The 17,472-nt window shown below is 40.5% G+C and overlaps 1 protein-coding gene across 1 annotated transcript in view; it reads left to right on the top strand.

The window, feature by feature from the left end:
* PIWIL2 (piwi like RNA-mediated gene silencing 2) overlaps positions 1-16,158 on the top strand; it is a 54,614-nt gene extending 38,456 nt beyond the window's left edge. Inside the window, exons 17-23 of the mRNA XM_006180197.3 lie at positions 170-271; positions 836-952; positions 1,503-1,591; positions 2,511-2,616; positions 12,685-12,938; positions 13,382-13,489; positions 14,272-16,158. Of these exons, the coding sequence (XP_006180259.1) occupies positions 170-271; positions 836-952; positions 1,503-1,591; positions 2,511-2,616; positions 12,685-12,938; positions 13,382-13,489; positions 14,272-14,428 (933 nt within the window). The 3' untranslated portion in view covers positions 14,429-16,158. The remainder of the gene's footprint in view (positions 1-169; positions 272-835; positions 953-1,502; positions 1,592-2,510; positions 2,617-12,684; positions 12,939-13,381; positions 13,490-14,271) is intronic.
* The last annotated feature ends 1,314 nt before the right edge of the window (positions 16,159-17,472 follow it).

Genomic DNA, 17,472 nt, shown 5'->3' with positions numbered 1-17,472 from the left:
AGGTTCAAGGACCTTTTTCTGTGTTGGAATGTCCACCATCTTTATTTCAGTCCCCGCTCTACCCTGAAGGTCTTGTGGCTTTACAGACTCTCCAGCTACCCCTGAATGGAGCCCTACCAAGGTCCCCTGAGTTCCAAAGCCAGACTTACATGTACTTTGTCTCCTCAAGGGGAAGATACAGATGGTTGTTTGCATCATCATGAGCACACGTGACGATCTCTATGGGGCCATAAAAAAGCTGTGCTGTGTGCAGACTCCCGTGCCTTCGCAGGTGAGTGGGAGTTGGGCAGGAGGCGCAGGTGGAAACTCTAGCCTCCCCTGAGGCTTGGGAAAGAGGGGTACATGTGTTCAGAAAGAACACATGTTCTAACGTAACTATTAGAAGCGCGTGTATGTAGTCCCACCTGGTGAAGCCTGCCCTATTAGCGTAACCTGGCGAAGGCAGAAGCCCTTTGTAAATGCTGCTTTCGTGTTCCCAGATGAGTGCTTTGGCTTGTTCAGAGGTGAGCTGCCAGGTGGTTTCACGTGACTGGGTTCTGAGCGTATAGGCTTCACTTTGAAAGGGGAATGCTGGTTTTCCTATGGAGGTTAAAAATTATTTTTAGTCTGCATGAGATGGTTTTGAAAGTTTTTGTTGGTTGTTTTTGGTTTTGGTTTGTGTTGTGTGTGCGCACATGCCTGACTAGAAACTAGAATTAGAACTATTAGTGTAAAGTGTGTTACCTGCAAACGAGAGTTTCTCAAACAAATGTAGTATTCGCTTCAGAATTGTTTGCATTGTCTGAGAGGTTGACAGTGGCCTCCTTCCCCACACCTTTTGGTCCCTCCATTATAGGTCATCAACGTCCGAACCATTGGTCAGCCCGCCAGGCTTCGGAGCGTGGCCCAGAAGATTTTACTTCAGATTAACTGTAAATTGGGTGGTGAGCTCTGGGGAGTGGATATTCCTCTGGTGAGTGATGCAGGATACGTCTTCATTCGGTTCTGCTCTCCAGAGAGTCCTGCCTCGCTTCTTTCCTAGTTTTCCTTATTCTCAGTGCTTCATAGGCTTATTGTTTCTGTGTAGCCCACAAGCTGAGAATGGTTTTCACATTTTAAATGGTTGAAAAAAATAAAACCAAGACTAGTATCTCCTGACACATGAAAACTGTATGAAATCAGCTTTCAGTGTCCTTCAGTGCGGTTTTATTGGGACGTAGCCACACTCCTCTACGTTCTGTCTGTGGCTGCTTGTGTGCTGTGATGGCAGAATTGGATGGTTCCTCCAGGGCCTGTGCGACTCACAGGGCCTAAGATATTTACTCTCTAGTGCGCTACAGAAAGTTTACCAGTCGCTGGCCGGGACCTCTGACTTAGTGTTTAAAAAGTGTCAAGTTGTTTACGCTCTTTCTCTTCCTTTCCCAGAACTTACTTTCATATGTTGCTTTGGGGTTGAGGTAGCAATTAAAGATGGGGTGATGGATTGCTTGGGCGTCTTGGTTTGCTTTTGTTTTCTAACCCAGAAACAATTAATGGTGATCGGAATGGATGTTTACCATGACCCCAGCAGAGGCATGCGCTCCGTGGTCGGCTTCGTCGCGAGCATCAATCTGTAAGTGCTACTCCTGGCTCCGCTGTGTTTGGTTTCCTTATTTTAATACCTGATCTTATTGTAAAGCCAGCAAATCTTTTGAATATTGCATATTGTAGTAAAATTATGCTTTTATGAATTAGAATAAAAATATGCTTCTACATATTAGGTAAAAGTATACTAAATTCCTTCCTTCTCTACCTTCCTGTGATGTTAATTTGTGCAGTCTATTTATGAAACTCATCACATGGGTAAGTTTGTTCCGTGACTGCAGTGTAATCTCTTTCAGAATGGGGTCTGTGTCTTGGTGGTGGTGTTTTATTCCCCCCAAGAAGTGAGGGGTTTTATTTATTTGTTTGTTTTTTCTGATTGTAAAATACACTCATGCAAAGTGAAATTTCTTCATGGTCCATCTTTTATTAACCACCACCTAAGGTTTGATGTATGTATATATATTTGAGATACTCTTTTATGCGTGTATTAACACATATAGGTAGCCGATGTATATACACACACACCCGCCATATTACTGTGTATACTGTTCCTCATCTTCTTAAACTGTACATTTTCCCGTATCAATACCAATAAATCCCAACCAATTCTTTTTAACTGCTGCATGGGATTTATTATACGCTACAGCACTATTTATTTAACTAGTCCTCTGTTGGTGGATATGTAGGTTGTTAAATTTTTTCAATTATAAGTAGTTTTGTAGCAAATATCCAGTTATTTTTATTTTTACAGTCTGTGGATGGCTTACATATATCTTTTTCCTTCATCAATATGTGTTTTTATATGTAACATAAAGGAATTTGCTAGTACTTGTTGTTTGGTGCATAGAGAAGCCTGTGTGTGCTGACATCAGACTGTGGGCCTTCCTCTGTGAATGTATGTTCATCTTTCTCTCGTTCTCTCTCTCTCTTCACCGCCTCTGCCCCAGCACCCTTACAAAATGGTATTCCCGAGTGGTGTTCCAGATGCCGCATCAGGAGATTGTGGATAGCCTGAAGCTGTGCCTGGTGGGCTCCTTAAAAAAGTTTTATGAGGTGAGGAGAACAGCAATTCTGAAGTATCACGGTTTTAAGGACTGCCTTCCTGACCCTTTTAGGAGAAAGTCCGATTTAGTGGAAGGGATCCCAAATCGAAGGTGAGTTTCCTAAACAGACTGACGGGCAGCTCAAAAGGACTGTATTTGGGCTTCTGCTTGTACAGAGCAGCTTAAAGGGCTCAGTGCTTCGATTTGGTTTGGTAAGTGATGATTATTTGCCAGGTTCTCAGTCTGGTGCCTATATGTTTAACCTTCAGTCCCTTATTATGGAAGTTAGGGTAAATTTCAGTAATTAAAGCTGCTTATTCATTTTTTCATCTTTTTTGGCTGTCATGAGGCACTGCCTCTTTTCATTTAGGTTCAAGACAAATGCCTCCTCGAAAATTACCCCTAGAACAGCAAAGAATGCTAACCATGGGGAATTGCTGTCATTAAGCTGATATTGGGTCTGGAACAATGAGCAAGCAAGGTACTGGTTTTTGCCTTGGCCAGTACATCAAAGGAAGCACTGATAAGTGGCTTTCATTTCTTAGGGTCAGAGTTGGCCCTTTGCATAGAGATTAAACAGCAAGAAATTTAATGATTTTGCATGATTAAGGTCAGTCTCTAGAACTCCACCTTGTTTCTTTTTAGAATAACATTTCCTACAGTATCCTTCAAATAATTTGATACTGTTCCAATATTAGAGACTATGTAAGCCAGAATTTTTGTCTTTAATGAGGTCTGTGTGATATACTACTTTGTCACCGAGTTCTACCACAGCTTCCTTCTTGTTACTGTTTTCCTGCAAAGTTCTGTCTTTTAGGCCCTGGCTCAGAGGTTACTTCTGTGAGGCTTTCTCATTTTCCCTCCACTGCTCCATCCCTTAGCTAGACATTTCTTTATGCTCCTTTCCCAAGACCTTTTGTTTACATTATGTAAAGTGAATACCATATCCTGCCTTTTATTATTTGTTTGTATGCGTATTTACCTCTGTCTCTGGATTGTAAATTACTTGAGCACTGATTAGTTATTGACGGCTGTGTCCCTAAAACTTAGTGACATGCAGGGAGCATTTGTGATGTTCACTGTCAGGAAGTTGGACAGGGCACAGTGGGCTCCAGTTCCTCTCCTTGTGAGCCTCTTCCTGCAGTCTTTTCACATGAGCTGGTCTGGGCTTCCTCACAACATGACGGCTGTGGCTGGGTTCAGAGCCTGCGCATTCCAAGAGACTGAGAGAGCCAGGTGGAAGATGGGTTGCCTTGCATACCGTAGCCTTAAAAGTCACGAAGTATCACTCCCACTGCATTCTGTTTGTTGAGCAGCATCGTCGTGAATGTGCCTAACATTTGGAGGAGCCAGTGTAGCATAGGGTTGGAGTTAAAGAGACAACTAGTCTGCTCTATAAAGCCATTAAATTTTCATATTTTTGTACTAATTACTCGTTTCTCCCTGCTGTTATAAGGCACTGTTTGTACCTTGCAATAAACTTATGCAGAACTTCCTAGCATAGAAGTTAGCTGGCGATTAGCTAACCCTTTTCTCTCCCAGGCCAGTAATTTGTCTGTCAGTATTACACCCTGAGGAGACTTTAACCCAGTTTCCCAATATATTTGCTTATCAATGTCAGTATTATCATAAGACTTGTTTACATGATATAGTTGAATCTTACCAGCAAGGTTAGTCAGCCACATCACGCCGTAGTGTGGCAGAGGTACAACCTCAAATGTAAGAATCAACAGCAGCGCACGCCTGAAGCCCACTCAGGAAGGAGTAGTTAGTTCACTTCACCATCATCCTGGGTGACCAGAACATCTCCCAGAGCTGTGCCACGCAGGTTTGTTGCTTCCGTTCAACACTGTCAGGTTCTAAAAGCAGGACTAGTCTCAGCAGCGTGGCTTCGCCACGTCAGGCACCTGGTATACTTGAGCCAACAGACAACATCATCTCTTGCTCTGAGCTGCTTTTGAGGCACCAGTGTAACATTGGATTTTCCTCATTGCACAGCCATTTATTCATTTCCTCATCCTCAGCTACCATTACCCAAATTTTTCTATGTTTAAATAGGGCGTTACGTTTAGCCACTGTGCTGGTCTAGGTTGCTGCCAGGGATGCTAGTCTAGCAAGTGCCTCCTCCTCAGTCCACTGCCATTCACGTGGGGTCGGATTACACAGGTACAGAACTAGTGGGCCCTCTCCCCGCCTCGGCAACAGACATGAGAGTTATGGAGTTAAAATATACACATAATAGGTGGCCCAGAGAGGGTAGGGGGCAGAAAAGACATTCTAAAAGTGATAAAAGACATCAAGTCACAGTTCATGTATAACTGAAAAATTGTGCTCTACACTGGAATTTGACACAACATTGTAAAATGACTATAACTCAATAAAAGTTAAAAAAAAAAGACATCAAGTCACAGATACAAGAAATCCAACAAATTCCAAGCAAAATGTAAAAAGAAAAGTACACTTAGGCACATTATAATAAAACTGTTGAAAGTAAGGACAAATATATATACATATTAAGATGAGTCATAGGAAAATGAAAGAGAGGTTACCTTCAAAGGAGCAACAAATGGACTAATAGTAAACAAAAGAAACAGTCTAAACCACAAGATAATAAAATAATAGCTACAAATGGCTGAAAGAAAATAGCTACCAACGTGGAATCCAGTATCCACTAAAAATAACTTTAATAGATGGAAAAGGACACTCCTTGGCAAATAAAAAATTGAGACTCTGTTACCAGCATATCTGTGCTAAAGGAAAATACTACAGACCATTTTTCATCTAGAAGGAAAATTACCCCAGAAAGAAACTTAGAAATGGTTACAGGAATATATATACGAATAAAAGAGGCAAAAATGGGGATAAATTAAAATGAATGCATACCATCTAAAATAATGTTTTGAGTGGGTATATATTTGTATATGTGTATATAAATTTTATGACGATAGCATATATATATCTGGAAGAAGTAAATGAAATTCCAATGCTTTTAGTTCCTTGAATTTTGAGGAAAAGGTAAAAGTACTAATTTATATTACACTTTAATACCCTAAAAAGCTGTGGTGTAATTTCTAGGGTAGCCACGGAAAGAATAATGAAAGAATATGTAACTATCAGGATGAGAGAAAATAAAATTTAAAAAAAATTTTAAAAAGGAAGAAAAGAATGTAGAACAAGGAAGGCAAATAAAATAAATAACAAGCAAAATGTTATGCTAAGTGAAAGAAGCCAGTCACAAAAGACCACATGTGATTCCCTTCCTATGAAGTGTTCAGAATGGGGGAATTGATGGAAACAGAAAATAGATTAGTGGTTGCTTAGGGCTAAGGTGGGGAGAGAATAGGAGATGGGTAGGTGGTGATAGCTTAAGAGTATGGGGTTTCTTGCTGAGATGATGAAAATGTTGTAAAATTGATTGTGAGGGGGCAGTGGGTATAGCTCAGTGGTAGAGTGCATGCTTAGCATGCATGAGGTTGTGGGTTCAATCCCCAGTACCTCCATTTTAAAAAAAATTGATTGTGGTGATGGTTGTATGTATCTGTGAATGTACTACAAACCATTGAATTTTATACTTTAAATTGGTGAATTATGTGGTATGTGAAGAACCATCCTGAAATTTGAGAATTGTAAAATGTAATAAATGAAGGGACTTAACATCAGATTTGATTAGGCAGAAGAAATGACTGGCAGATTTGAAGATTAGGTCAATGGAATCTTGAGGAAAAGAAAGAAGAAAAAAAAAAAAAAGAAGAAAAATTAATAGAGACTCAGAGATCTGTGAGACACCATTAGCCATACCAGTATATACATAATGTGATTCCCAGAAGGGGAGTGATGAGAGAGAATAGGAAAGAAAGAACATTGGAAAAAAATAATAGTAAAAAAAATTCTTAATTGATGGATAAGAGTAATCAGTTCATCCAAGAAGTCCAATGAATACTAAATAGGAAAAACTTATACCCACACATAGATACACCACAGTAAAACTGCTACAAGACAAAGATGAAGACGGCATCTTGAAAGCACCAAGAGAAAGCCACTCATGTTCAAGGCATCTTTAATGAGATTAAGAGCTGACTTCTCATTAGAAATTATGGAGACCAGAAGGCAATGGAATGACATATTCCAAATGATGGAAGAAGGTTGATAAGAATTATATGTGTGTGTGTGTATGTGTATATATATATATATATACAAACTACTGTTCAGAAATGGAGAAATCTTGTAATATTATACTCAGTGAAAGAAGACATAAAAAGCCACGTATTATATTCTTCCATATCTATGAAATGTCCAGAATAGGCAAATTTGTAGAGACAGAAAAGAGATACTAGTTTCCAGAGAATGAGGATGCTGGCAGGAATGAGGAGTATGCTAATGGGTACAGGGTTCTTTTGGGGGTGATGAAAATATTATGGAATTAGGTAGTGTTGATAGGTATATAAATTTGTGAATAAGCTAAAACCACTGAATTACATACTTTAAAATGGTAAATTTTATTTATATAAATTTTTTTTTAAAAAATGGAGAAAGACATTCTCAGATGAACAAAAACTGGGAGAATCTGTCACTAGCAGACCTGTCCTACAAGAAATACTTAAAGGAATCCTTCAGGTAATGACACTAGACAGTACCACTGGAAAAGGTAACTATATAGATAAATGTAGAAGAGAGCAAAAGTACGTTTTTTGTAACTTTTACTCCATGTCTTAAGAGACAGCTGCATAAAGCAGTAAGGATAAATCTAAGTGGATGATGTATAAAGATGTAATTCGTTTTATATATTTTTTTATTGACGTATAGTCAGTTTACAATGTTGTGTCAATTTCCAGTGTACAGCATAATGCTTCAGTCACACATGAGCATACATATATTCATTTGCATATTCTTTTTCACCATAAGTTACTACAAGATATTGAATATAGTTCCCTGTGCTATACAATATGAACTTGTTTATCTATTTTATATATATTAGTATCTGCAAATCTCAAACTCCCAATTTATCCCTTCCTACCCGCTTCCCCCTCCCCCGTAACCATAAGTTTGTTTTCTTGTGTCTGTGAGTCTGTTTCTGTTTTGTAAATAAATTCATTTGGCTTTTTTTTTTAATTCTACATATAAGTGATATCATATGGTATTTTTCTTTCTCTTTCTGGCTTACTTCACTTAGAATGACAATCTCTAGGTCCATCCATGTTGCTGCAAATGGCATTATTTCATTCTTTTTTGTGGCTGAGTAGTATTCCATTGTATAAATATACCACGTCTTCTTTATCCAGACATCTGTTGGTGGACATTTAGGTTGTTTCCATGTCTTGGCTGTTGTAAATAGTGCTGCTGTGAACATTGGGGTGCAGGTGTCTTTTTGAATTAAGCTTCCCTCTAGGTATGTGCCCAGAGCCTTTGGAGGAAGCATGGCCCTGCTGATATATTGATTTTGAACTTCTACCTTCCAGAACTATGAGAGAATAAATTACTGTTTTAAACAACCCACTTTGTGGTTGTTACAGCAACCCTCGAAAAGAATTCAACAACTAAGTTGTGCAAGACTGGCTCAGCATTTGAAAATCAGTTAATGTGGTCTAGCACATCAGTAAGCTAAAGAAGAAAAATCCTATCACATTAATAGGTGCAGAAGAAGCATTTGATGAAAGTCAACTCCCATCAAAAACTCCCAGCAAACTAGCAGTATAGGGACGACTTCATAACCTTAATACTGAACATTGACAAAAATCCTGCAGCTAACCTTATACTTAACTGTGAGAAGCTAGACATTTTTACCCTAAGATCAAGAACAACTATTTCTTCTCTCATCACTCCTGTTCAGCATCATACTGAGAGTCTTAGCTAACACATGTCAGAAGTTAAAACTGAGAACAATTTAAATGTCTTTAAAATTTACTTGGTAACTCAGTACATGTTAATAAGATAAATAACATTTTAAATTAAAGATAACTACTTTCAAAATGTTTGATGATGTTTTGCATTTTGGTGAATGGCTTTAATGGTTGGGGTAATAAAAGGCAAGTAAATATTCTACATTTAATTTATTGCAATGTCACACACATCATTTACTCTCTGGAAAATTCTGCGGGATATTTGTGAGAGAATTAGAGTGAAAATGGCAGGTAGTGTAGTAGCAGTACCATGAAAATAGTTTTGACTTTGTGAATTCCCTAAAATATCTCAGGGACTCCTGGGTAGAGAAGGGTTGGAGCCCAGAGCACATGTTGGGAACCACTGCTCCAGCGCATACCATTCATCCGAGTTCCTAGACCATATCTCCAGTTTTCTGCGTGGCCCTTCTACTTGGGTGTCTCACAGGCTACTAAAAGCTAACGTGTGAGCCTGAGTGCCATTGTTGCCTTTCCTGTGCATGTGAAAAAACCACACTACATTCTTGACGCTTGCCTTAGCTGTATCTTGCATGGTTAGTAATCACTTGATGTTGAGTTCATCTGTCATTTGGCCTGAGCTTTAAGAAGATTGAACTCAGCCCCTGTGGCTGCTGGTGTGGCCCTGGTGTGGCTGCAACTGCACATTGCTAGACTGGTCTGACTAGTGTTTGACCCTGGAGCCAGAAGGAAGTGGGCCAAGGTATTGCCTTTGGAATCAAAAGTTGCAGGCAGCTGGCTTTAGAATGTGTGAGAGTATAGGGTCTTTGTGCTTTTCACGTCCACCTTCACTTCCCTTTTCTCAGCAGAATGGGGAGGATATTGGAGTGGAGAGTTATCTCGAGCAAGGAATTATTTTGGGAAAACTTTCAGACTTCAGCCTGCCCTTTCTCATGTGCCATTGCCAATAGCTTGCCTGGCCCCTTTTCTTCCTTTTTTTTTTTTTTTCCCCAAATTTTTTTAATGGAGTAAAATACACGTAACATAAAATTTACCATCTTAACCATTTTTAAGTGTAACATTTCAGCGGTATTAAATACATTCATAATGTGCAGGCATCACCGCCGTCCGTCTCCGTAACTCGTTTCATCTTGTAAAACTACAACTCCGAACCTCTTCAACAGCCACTCCCCGTGCTCCCCTCCTCTTAGCCTCTGGCCACCACCATTCTACTTTCTGTCTCTGAGTTTGGCTACTCTGAGTACTTCATGTAAGTGGAGTCACACTGCTTGTTTTTGCTGCGATTGGCTCATTTCACTTAGCATGATGCCTTCGAAGTTCATCCATGTTGTAGTATGTTGCAGAATTTCCTCCCTTTTTAAGGCTGAGTAACATTCTGTTGTACGTATATACCACATTTCACTTATCCACTCATCTGTTGATGGACACTTGAGTTACTTCCATCCTCACACAGGTGGGCCTCCAGTTGCTCACCTGTCCTGTCCAATCACAATCCAGACCTTGCTCGCGCTCTCCCTGGAACCCTTGACCTTTCTTTTCTGACTGAATTGTCTGCTGATTCTTTTGCTGAGGCATGATACTCACTTCCTTCAGAGAACACATGTCTTATTCTTCTCTGTTCTCATAGCATTTTGCTTATACCTTTAAATGTTATTTATAATGTATTGAGAACATTTTGGTCTGTATTTGTTTCCCTGGTTTTATTTTGAGTTCCATTAATACTTAGAAGGTATCAAAATAATCGTAAAATTTTCTGAGACTAGCACAATGGCTTATATCTAGTGGGCATTAAGAGTTTGTTCAGTGAATGAATGAAATCATACCAAAAAGCCCACCTCGAACTTTCAGCAAATACTCATTTTCTGCTGGGCCCTCGCTGTTGTGGTCAGTGCTGGGGACACCAAGCCAGCAAGCACAGTCCTGCCTTCAAGGTTCTCATTCACTGCTTCGTGTATCTGCCCGAGTACCGAAGTGATTTAATAATGTACCTTCAACGTTTATGTTTCAATTTTGTGACTTGTCTCTTATTTTGACCCCTTCCCAGATCATAGTCTTATCATCTGTGAAATGAGAGAATGGGCCAGGTGACCTAGAGAAGTCACCCTTGTTGCCTGTTGTTCTTAGAGTCTAAAGCTCCTTCATGACAGGAATCATGCCTTTCACTCCTGCTGGAAGCTTACATAGGGCCAGGCATAGTGTCTCACTCAGCGGTTGGTTAGCAGTAAAAGAGGCAGTATCAGTGAATACTTCAGACAAATTTGATTCTATTTTTCACTCCATTGATGTTGTCAGATCCCTTCCCTGTGCTTCAGAATATCCGTATTTCCTTGATCTAGCTCGTTCTCAACTTTTGTGTATAGTTTTAAAAAAAAACCCATACATACAGACACTCACTTTATCCCTCTTAACCTTGAGAAGAAGGTAAGGTGGTTTACCTCCACTTTTCAGCCGAGGAAACTGAACCTTAAAGATCATAGCTGAGGAGCAGCACATTCAGACTCAGTCCCAGGTCTCCTGACCCCGGATCCAGTACAGTTCTTCTCTCTCTATTCATCTGTGAAACCAGGCTTTCTTCCAGATCTAGGTGCTTTTGTTACCCACCCTCTAACCCAGCATGTAAGTTGGGGGTCTTTGGGAAGTCAAAGAAATGTGCTAACTTTGGCAAAATGGGGATTAATTGGTAAGATGATGGAGAATCTCCAGGGACTGGCGAGAAAGTGAGCATCAATCTGGGAGATGGACAGGAGCCACAGTAGTTCCTGGAGTTCCAGGAGCAGGGAGCTTCTTATTCTCTGCTGCAGAGTCAGAGTGAGGGAGGCATGTTCTACTGACGTGGCTTGAATCATCTCTGTGTCCTTGGGTTAGTGCGGTGGTCCTCAGCTGGGGGCAGTTTTGTCTTCCTAGGGGGCAGCCCAAAGACACTTTTGGTTATAACCAGAGATTGCTACTGGCATCTAGTGGGGAGAGGCCAGGTATGCTGCTGAACATCCTCCAGTGTCACCCCAAATAACGAAGGTCAACCGGCCCCACGTGTCAGAGGTTTAAGGCAGATAAAACCTGGGTGAGGGGGAGGCATCTCAGTTAATAATAATCCACCAGACTGTACCCTGTTGGAGGCAGGAGGACACTAAAATGCTTTTACCAAAAAAGGCGGGATGGCTGCTAGACAGCCAAAAACAACGTAAAAACAAAGAAGTACTACAAATGGGAACAACAATTCCAGTGTTGGAAAGTGAGGATGAATTACATGTTTGTAACTATAGTCCTGAAGGTGTCTCAGAAAAAGGGACATTTATAAAATACTTGACTTTCAAGCTTAAACTCCAGAAAGATTCTAGGTGATTACTTATTTTTAAAAATGGGTTCTTTGAAATGAAGCAAGTTTTCATGCTGAGTACCTATAAGAATGTATAGTGTATGTCTATGAAATTCGGTGATAATTTAGGGATTTAAGGGGAATTGTGAATAAAAACCTAGATTGAACCTCACTCAGAGTCAGACTGTCCCTTACTAGCTGAATTAAACCAAAGCACTTTTAAGGAAGCTTCTACTTTAAAATGAAACAGCTTATTTCTTTGAACTATTGAAGTCAGATACAACTAGAACATAATTATATTCTCTAAATGGGGAAAAAATTATTCTTGAGACTGATTCAAGCTGCCATTTAATTTGGACGCATGGACAGTTTACCATGACTGCTATTTACTTATAGTAAGACTGTTTCACCCTATACCTGATGGTGGGATAATATTTAGTGAAGGACCCTTGCATTTGTTAGCAATTCTGGATGTTGCTGATACACAAAAATGGGAGGGTAGCGGATCTGTGGGATGTGCGGTCATATGTTAGAATTTCTTAAACAGTTCACCTTGTTCTTTCCCTAGACAGTAATTAGTGTTAAATCCAAGTAGAAGGAAGACTGATTCAGCCCATAATTTTCCTTCCTTTTAACTTTGCTCACACGGATCCAGTATAAGCTGCATGTGACTCATAGCTTGCTTATTTGGTCTCATATTTTATAACACCTTCGCTGTACCAGACTTGTTTTACTGCCCTGAGGAAGCCTAGAGATGACTGGAAGCTGCTTCTCCTTGACCTTCTGACATGATGGCTCTGGGCCCAGCTGTCAAAGGGACCTACTGCTGTGTCTCCAGGTTGTTCGTTGAGTGAGCCTCCCGCTGCCCCAGGGCTGCACAGTTCACCTCGGTACGGTGTCGTTTCAGGTGAACCACTGTCTCCCAGAAAAGATTGTGGTATACCGTGATGGAGTGTCTGATGGCCAACTAAAGACAGTTGCCAACTATGAGATTCCTCAGCTACAGAAGTGTTTTGAAGCTTTTGAGAATTATCAGCCCAAAATGGTGGTATTTGTAGTTCAGAAGAAAATCAGCACCAATCTGTACCTGGCTGCTGCCGACCACTTTGTGACTCCCTGCCCTGGGACTGTGGTAGATCACACAATAACAAGCTGTGAGTGGTAAGTGGGCGGGACGTATTTCAGCCTGAACAGGTAGAAGAAGTTATCTGTTCCCTGGGTATTGGGCTGGGGAGGTTGCCTGGAGAGATGCAGCATGGAATCCTCAGAGAGCTTACTGTTAAAAAATAAAACTGTAAAAACTATTTTAAAAACACACAGACCAATAGTGAAGCTTTTATCTCATAAGTATAAAATATTGAACATACATTTTTTTTCTAAGAAGATGAGTGTTTGACCTGCATACAGATGTGTTTGCTTCTTAAATAGCCTGTTGAGTCAGGAGATCTGAGTTCTAATCCTGATTTGGTCCTGGTATGTCCTTGATCCAGTCATTTGACCTCTCTGAGCCTTAGGTGAAGGAGCTAAAATGATCTCCAAGATCTTTTCCAGCTCTGTTTGGCCAAACCCAACCATACCATTGCTTTGTACTTTTTCCTCACTAGGGTGGACTTCTACCTTCTTGCCCATCATGTACGACAGGGTTGTGGCATTCCTACCCATTATGTTTGCATTCTCAACACTGCAAACCTGAGCCCGGATCATATGCAGAGGTGAGCTGACCGGTAACTTACTCCGTCTCATCAATAATTCTACAGTGAGCTAAGTCTAAAACCTGGAATTTAAAAACCACTGAATCAAATTGGATCACTGGTTTTGGCTTAACAGTTTTCTGATTCGCTTTGGAAGCATTTTGAATTTCTCTTTTGAAATTGGATTTCCTATAATACTCACTTTCTCTTATACAGTCAGAAAAGGCAAATACTGCCCACCCCCAGGAGTGCTTACTTCTTGAGTTTCTTCGTGACTTTCATAATAATGGTATCTTTTTGAGGAGTAATTGATAATCCCTGCTGTACATTAAAATTACCTGAAGAGCTTTCAAAAAAATACTAACACTCAAGCCTCACCCCTAAGTATTCTGAGGCATTTGTGTTTTTTAAAATGCTCCCAAGGATTATGACATACAGCCAGGTTTGAGCCCTGTTGCTCTTGAGCTTAGATTATATAACTCTGCTGAGGTACTTAACCTTCTGCAGCCTTTTCTTGAGGCAAAAAAAGTTCTCCTTGTTGTTTTCCTTGTTTTAATACAAAACAGGAGCACCTAAAAAGTGAGGGAATTTACCCGTGGCCTCTTGACTTACAAATAGTGGGAGTAGAAGCAATTCCACTTAAAAATAATGATTCTAAAAAGTTGCATCATGTAATTATGTATTCCTCAGCCCCTCAAGTTTGCCGGCAAGTGTGCTGAGTGTTATGCACCCATAAGTACATAATCGTGTTCCAAATTGAGGGTGGAGAGTAAAAAGGATCGTGTTTTCTTCTTGGCCTTCAGGTTGACTTTCAAACTGTGCCACATGTACTGGAATTGGCCTGGTACCATCAGAGTTCCAGCTCCTTGCAAATATGCCCACAAGCTAGCTTTCCTGTCAGGACAAATCTTGCATCATGAGCCAGCCATCCAGCTGTGTGAGAACCTGTTCTTCCTGTGACTGGACAGTCAGGACATGGACTGGGCAGAGCAATCAGACTTCCGAACTCAGCTGTGAACTCAGCTGTGCAGGATCCAGAGCGACTGAAAGGGTTTTTTTGTTGGTGTTTTCCCGTCACCAACCCAGTAGAATAAGATTATCTTCTGTTTCTCTTTTTTTCCTCTTTTAAACCTGATATCATCAAGAAGCAGGTTCCATTCTAAATTATCAGCTAGAAATTGTCTTGCTGCCTTTGTAGAGCCAGTGCTACTGCGTAGATGGAGTGGGTGGAGACGGGGGACCGTTTAAGAGCCTCCAGGGCCAAAGAGCTGTAGAAGCCTGCGGAAGCATCAATTACACCTACAAACGCTACTTACCAAGCGGTTCCCATTTCTGGCGCCAGAGGTGATGATGAACGAAGTCATTGCAGGTTTCTTAAAGTAGAGAGCTACTTTATTTAGGCAACTGGGGGAGGTAATAAAAAGGCAAAGTTTTTCAAGATACAGGCTGTTGCTGGCAAGTGTGAAAGGCGTGTAGCAAAAACCAGCTGGTGGGATAGCAAAAACCAACTCTCTAGGGATTGAGTTGGTGACACCTGTGACTTGAGCAGGCTTTGAAAGGGACACTTAGCTATTTCTCAGCCTCCAGAGAGAGGCCAGATGCATCTTTTTCTGTGGATTTTAGTTGCTTTGTAGTAGGCCATGTTGATTTCTTCCTCCCTCCCTCCTCCCCACTCTCCCCCTGCCCAGGCCACGTAGTTACACACACACACTCACACCTTTGCTCCTTGTTACTATCTTTAGTAAGTTTCCGTTTTTTTTAAAGTAAGAATCAGAACATGCGAAATTCAGCAGCTAGGAGGGTTCATGATGGGGCATGAGCTTTTCTTGACCCTTTCTCCTCAGGGTGTCGCCTTCTTTTCTGTTGATATGTTTGCAAATTGAATCACTCATTTCCCTTGCTCAATACCCACTTCCCGGCCATTGGCTCATTTTGTCAGGAATTTTTCTGAATCCACATTAAGATTTCCAGAAGTTGGCTTTGGGAAATGTGACACTCCTGCCAAAGCCTGGGCAGTTCAGTTTAGGAAGTTGTCACTGTGCCTGTGGGTTTCAGTGTTTTGGGGAAGCACTTTTTTGTGTGTTTCTTTTTCCCCATTTTAAAATCTTCCAGTCCTTTCAGGGCTAATTCAGTCTTAACTTTGCTTTACCTGGGTTTTAAAAGCCAGTTTTATTTAACCTTTTCAAATTTTTATTTATTTATTTATTTATTTATTTATTTTTGGTGTGATGGCTGGGAGGAGATGAAGCAGAAATCCTCATTTTATATGACAGTGTGTGAGAAGAGAAACTTTAGCTTAAAACTCCTTAGAAGAAGAAAACCAAGCAAATGTTCTGTTGGCTGCAGTGCCTGGCAGAGGCGGGGAGGCCCTGGGTGTCCACCATCTCGAGTGCACGTCTGGTCCCCTTCGGAGAGGGGGTAGGAAGGCTGAGACCTGGGATTTAAACACCAGGGGAACAGACACACTGGATCGCTGGTTTTGGCTGAAGTTTTCTGATTCCCTTTGGAAGCATTTTGAGTTTCTCTTTTGAAGTTTGATTTCCTAATACTCGTTTTCTCTCATATAATCAGAAAAGACAAATACTTGAATATAATACAAAAATTTCTTCACTTTTTAATCCTGGTTTTCTTGCCTTGGTTTTTCAGTCTTAATGTGAAATGACTGGGTCATGGGGTGGGAAACAAATAAAACCAAATTTGTATAAGTGTGTAATTTTATTTGAAATGATGTCATTGACATCGTATTGGTATAGTTCTTTCCTTCATAGAGTTCTGGCATTTGTTAGAATTATTAACATGCCACTATGCATGCTGGGTGCAGCTCCAGTATTAGTACCCAGGTAATTTTGCTGTGATCTGGGCAGTAAGATTTCTTGGAAAACACACTAACAGTCTTACTTCTGGCACAAATGAGGCGTGTGTGGGTGTGGGTGTTTGTGTGGGTGTGGTCTTGTTTTTAAAGATCTCTTTTCCTGTCAGTTTCTGTTAGCCTAAGTGAGAGGCAGCTCCAAAGGGGAGCCCTCTCTTCTCATCTTTTTCTAGTGCTTGCCCTTCTCTGCATATACCCATGGTGTGTTTTATAACCCTTAGAAATCCCTCCCCAAAGCACCCTGGCTGCTTGCGTTACCACTACATCCTTTTCTCTTTATTTAGAAGCTCGATTCTTAAAGGATGCAGTGCTTCTTGAACTCATTCTAGAAAGAACCGAATTTCTATACAGTGTTACAGGGCCCTGTTCACTTGGGCAGCATTTTGTTGAATGGTGTGAAAAAGGGAGCAGTTTTGTCAATGGTTAGCTCTTTATATTGAAAACGTTAAAATCTGTGCCTGAAATTTCTCAGTGATTTGGGATTATTGGAGAAGACCCTGCTTTCTCTTTGTGGTTCCACACCTAGCTTTTTCTGAGTTTCTTAGTAACTTTCCCTGCCTGGGCTTATTTTCTTTCTTTAAAAAAATGAGGCAAATCAAGAGAATGAGAAAACAAGCCACAGACTGGGAGAAAATATTTGGAAAAGACACATCTGATAAAGCGCTCTTACTCAAAATATACAAAGAACTCTTAAAACTCAACAATAAGAAAACAAACAACCTGATTAAAAATTGGGCAAGAAGACCGAAACAGACATTTCACCAAAGAAGGTATACAGTTGGCAAACCAGCGTGTGAAAATATGCTCAACATCACATGCCATTAGAGAATTACAAAGTAAAATGAGGTCGTGCTACACATCTGTTAGAATGGCCAAAATCCAAAACACTGACAATCCCAAATGTTGGTGAGCTCACATTCATCACTGCCTCAGAGAATATGAAATAGAGCCACTTTGGAAGGAAGTTTGTAGTTTCTTACAAAACTAAACATACTTTTATCATATGATCTGCCCACATGAGCTTACTGCTTATATCTACACAAAAACCTGCACATGGATGTTTATAGTTGCTTTATCCATAATTGTCAAAACTTGTAAGCAACCAAGATGTGCATCAGTAGGTGAATGGATAAAC

This window comes from Camelus ferus, chromosome 31 (assembly GCF_009834535.1).
Source record: "Camelus ferus isolate YT-003-E chromosome 31, BCGSAC_Cfer_1.0, whole genome shotgun sequence".
Taxonomy (NCBI): domain Eukaryota; kingdom Metazoa; phylum Chordata; class Mammalia; order Artiodactyla; family Camelidae; genus Camelus; species Camelus ferus.
The sequence above is the reverse complement of the archived record's forward strand: the minus strand, read 5'-3'. Positions and strand labels throughout refer to the sequence as shown.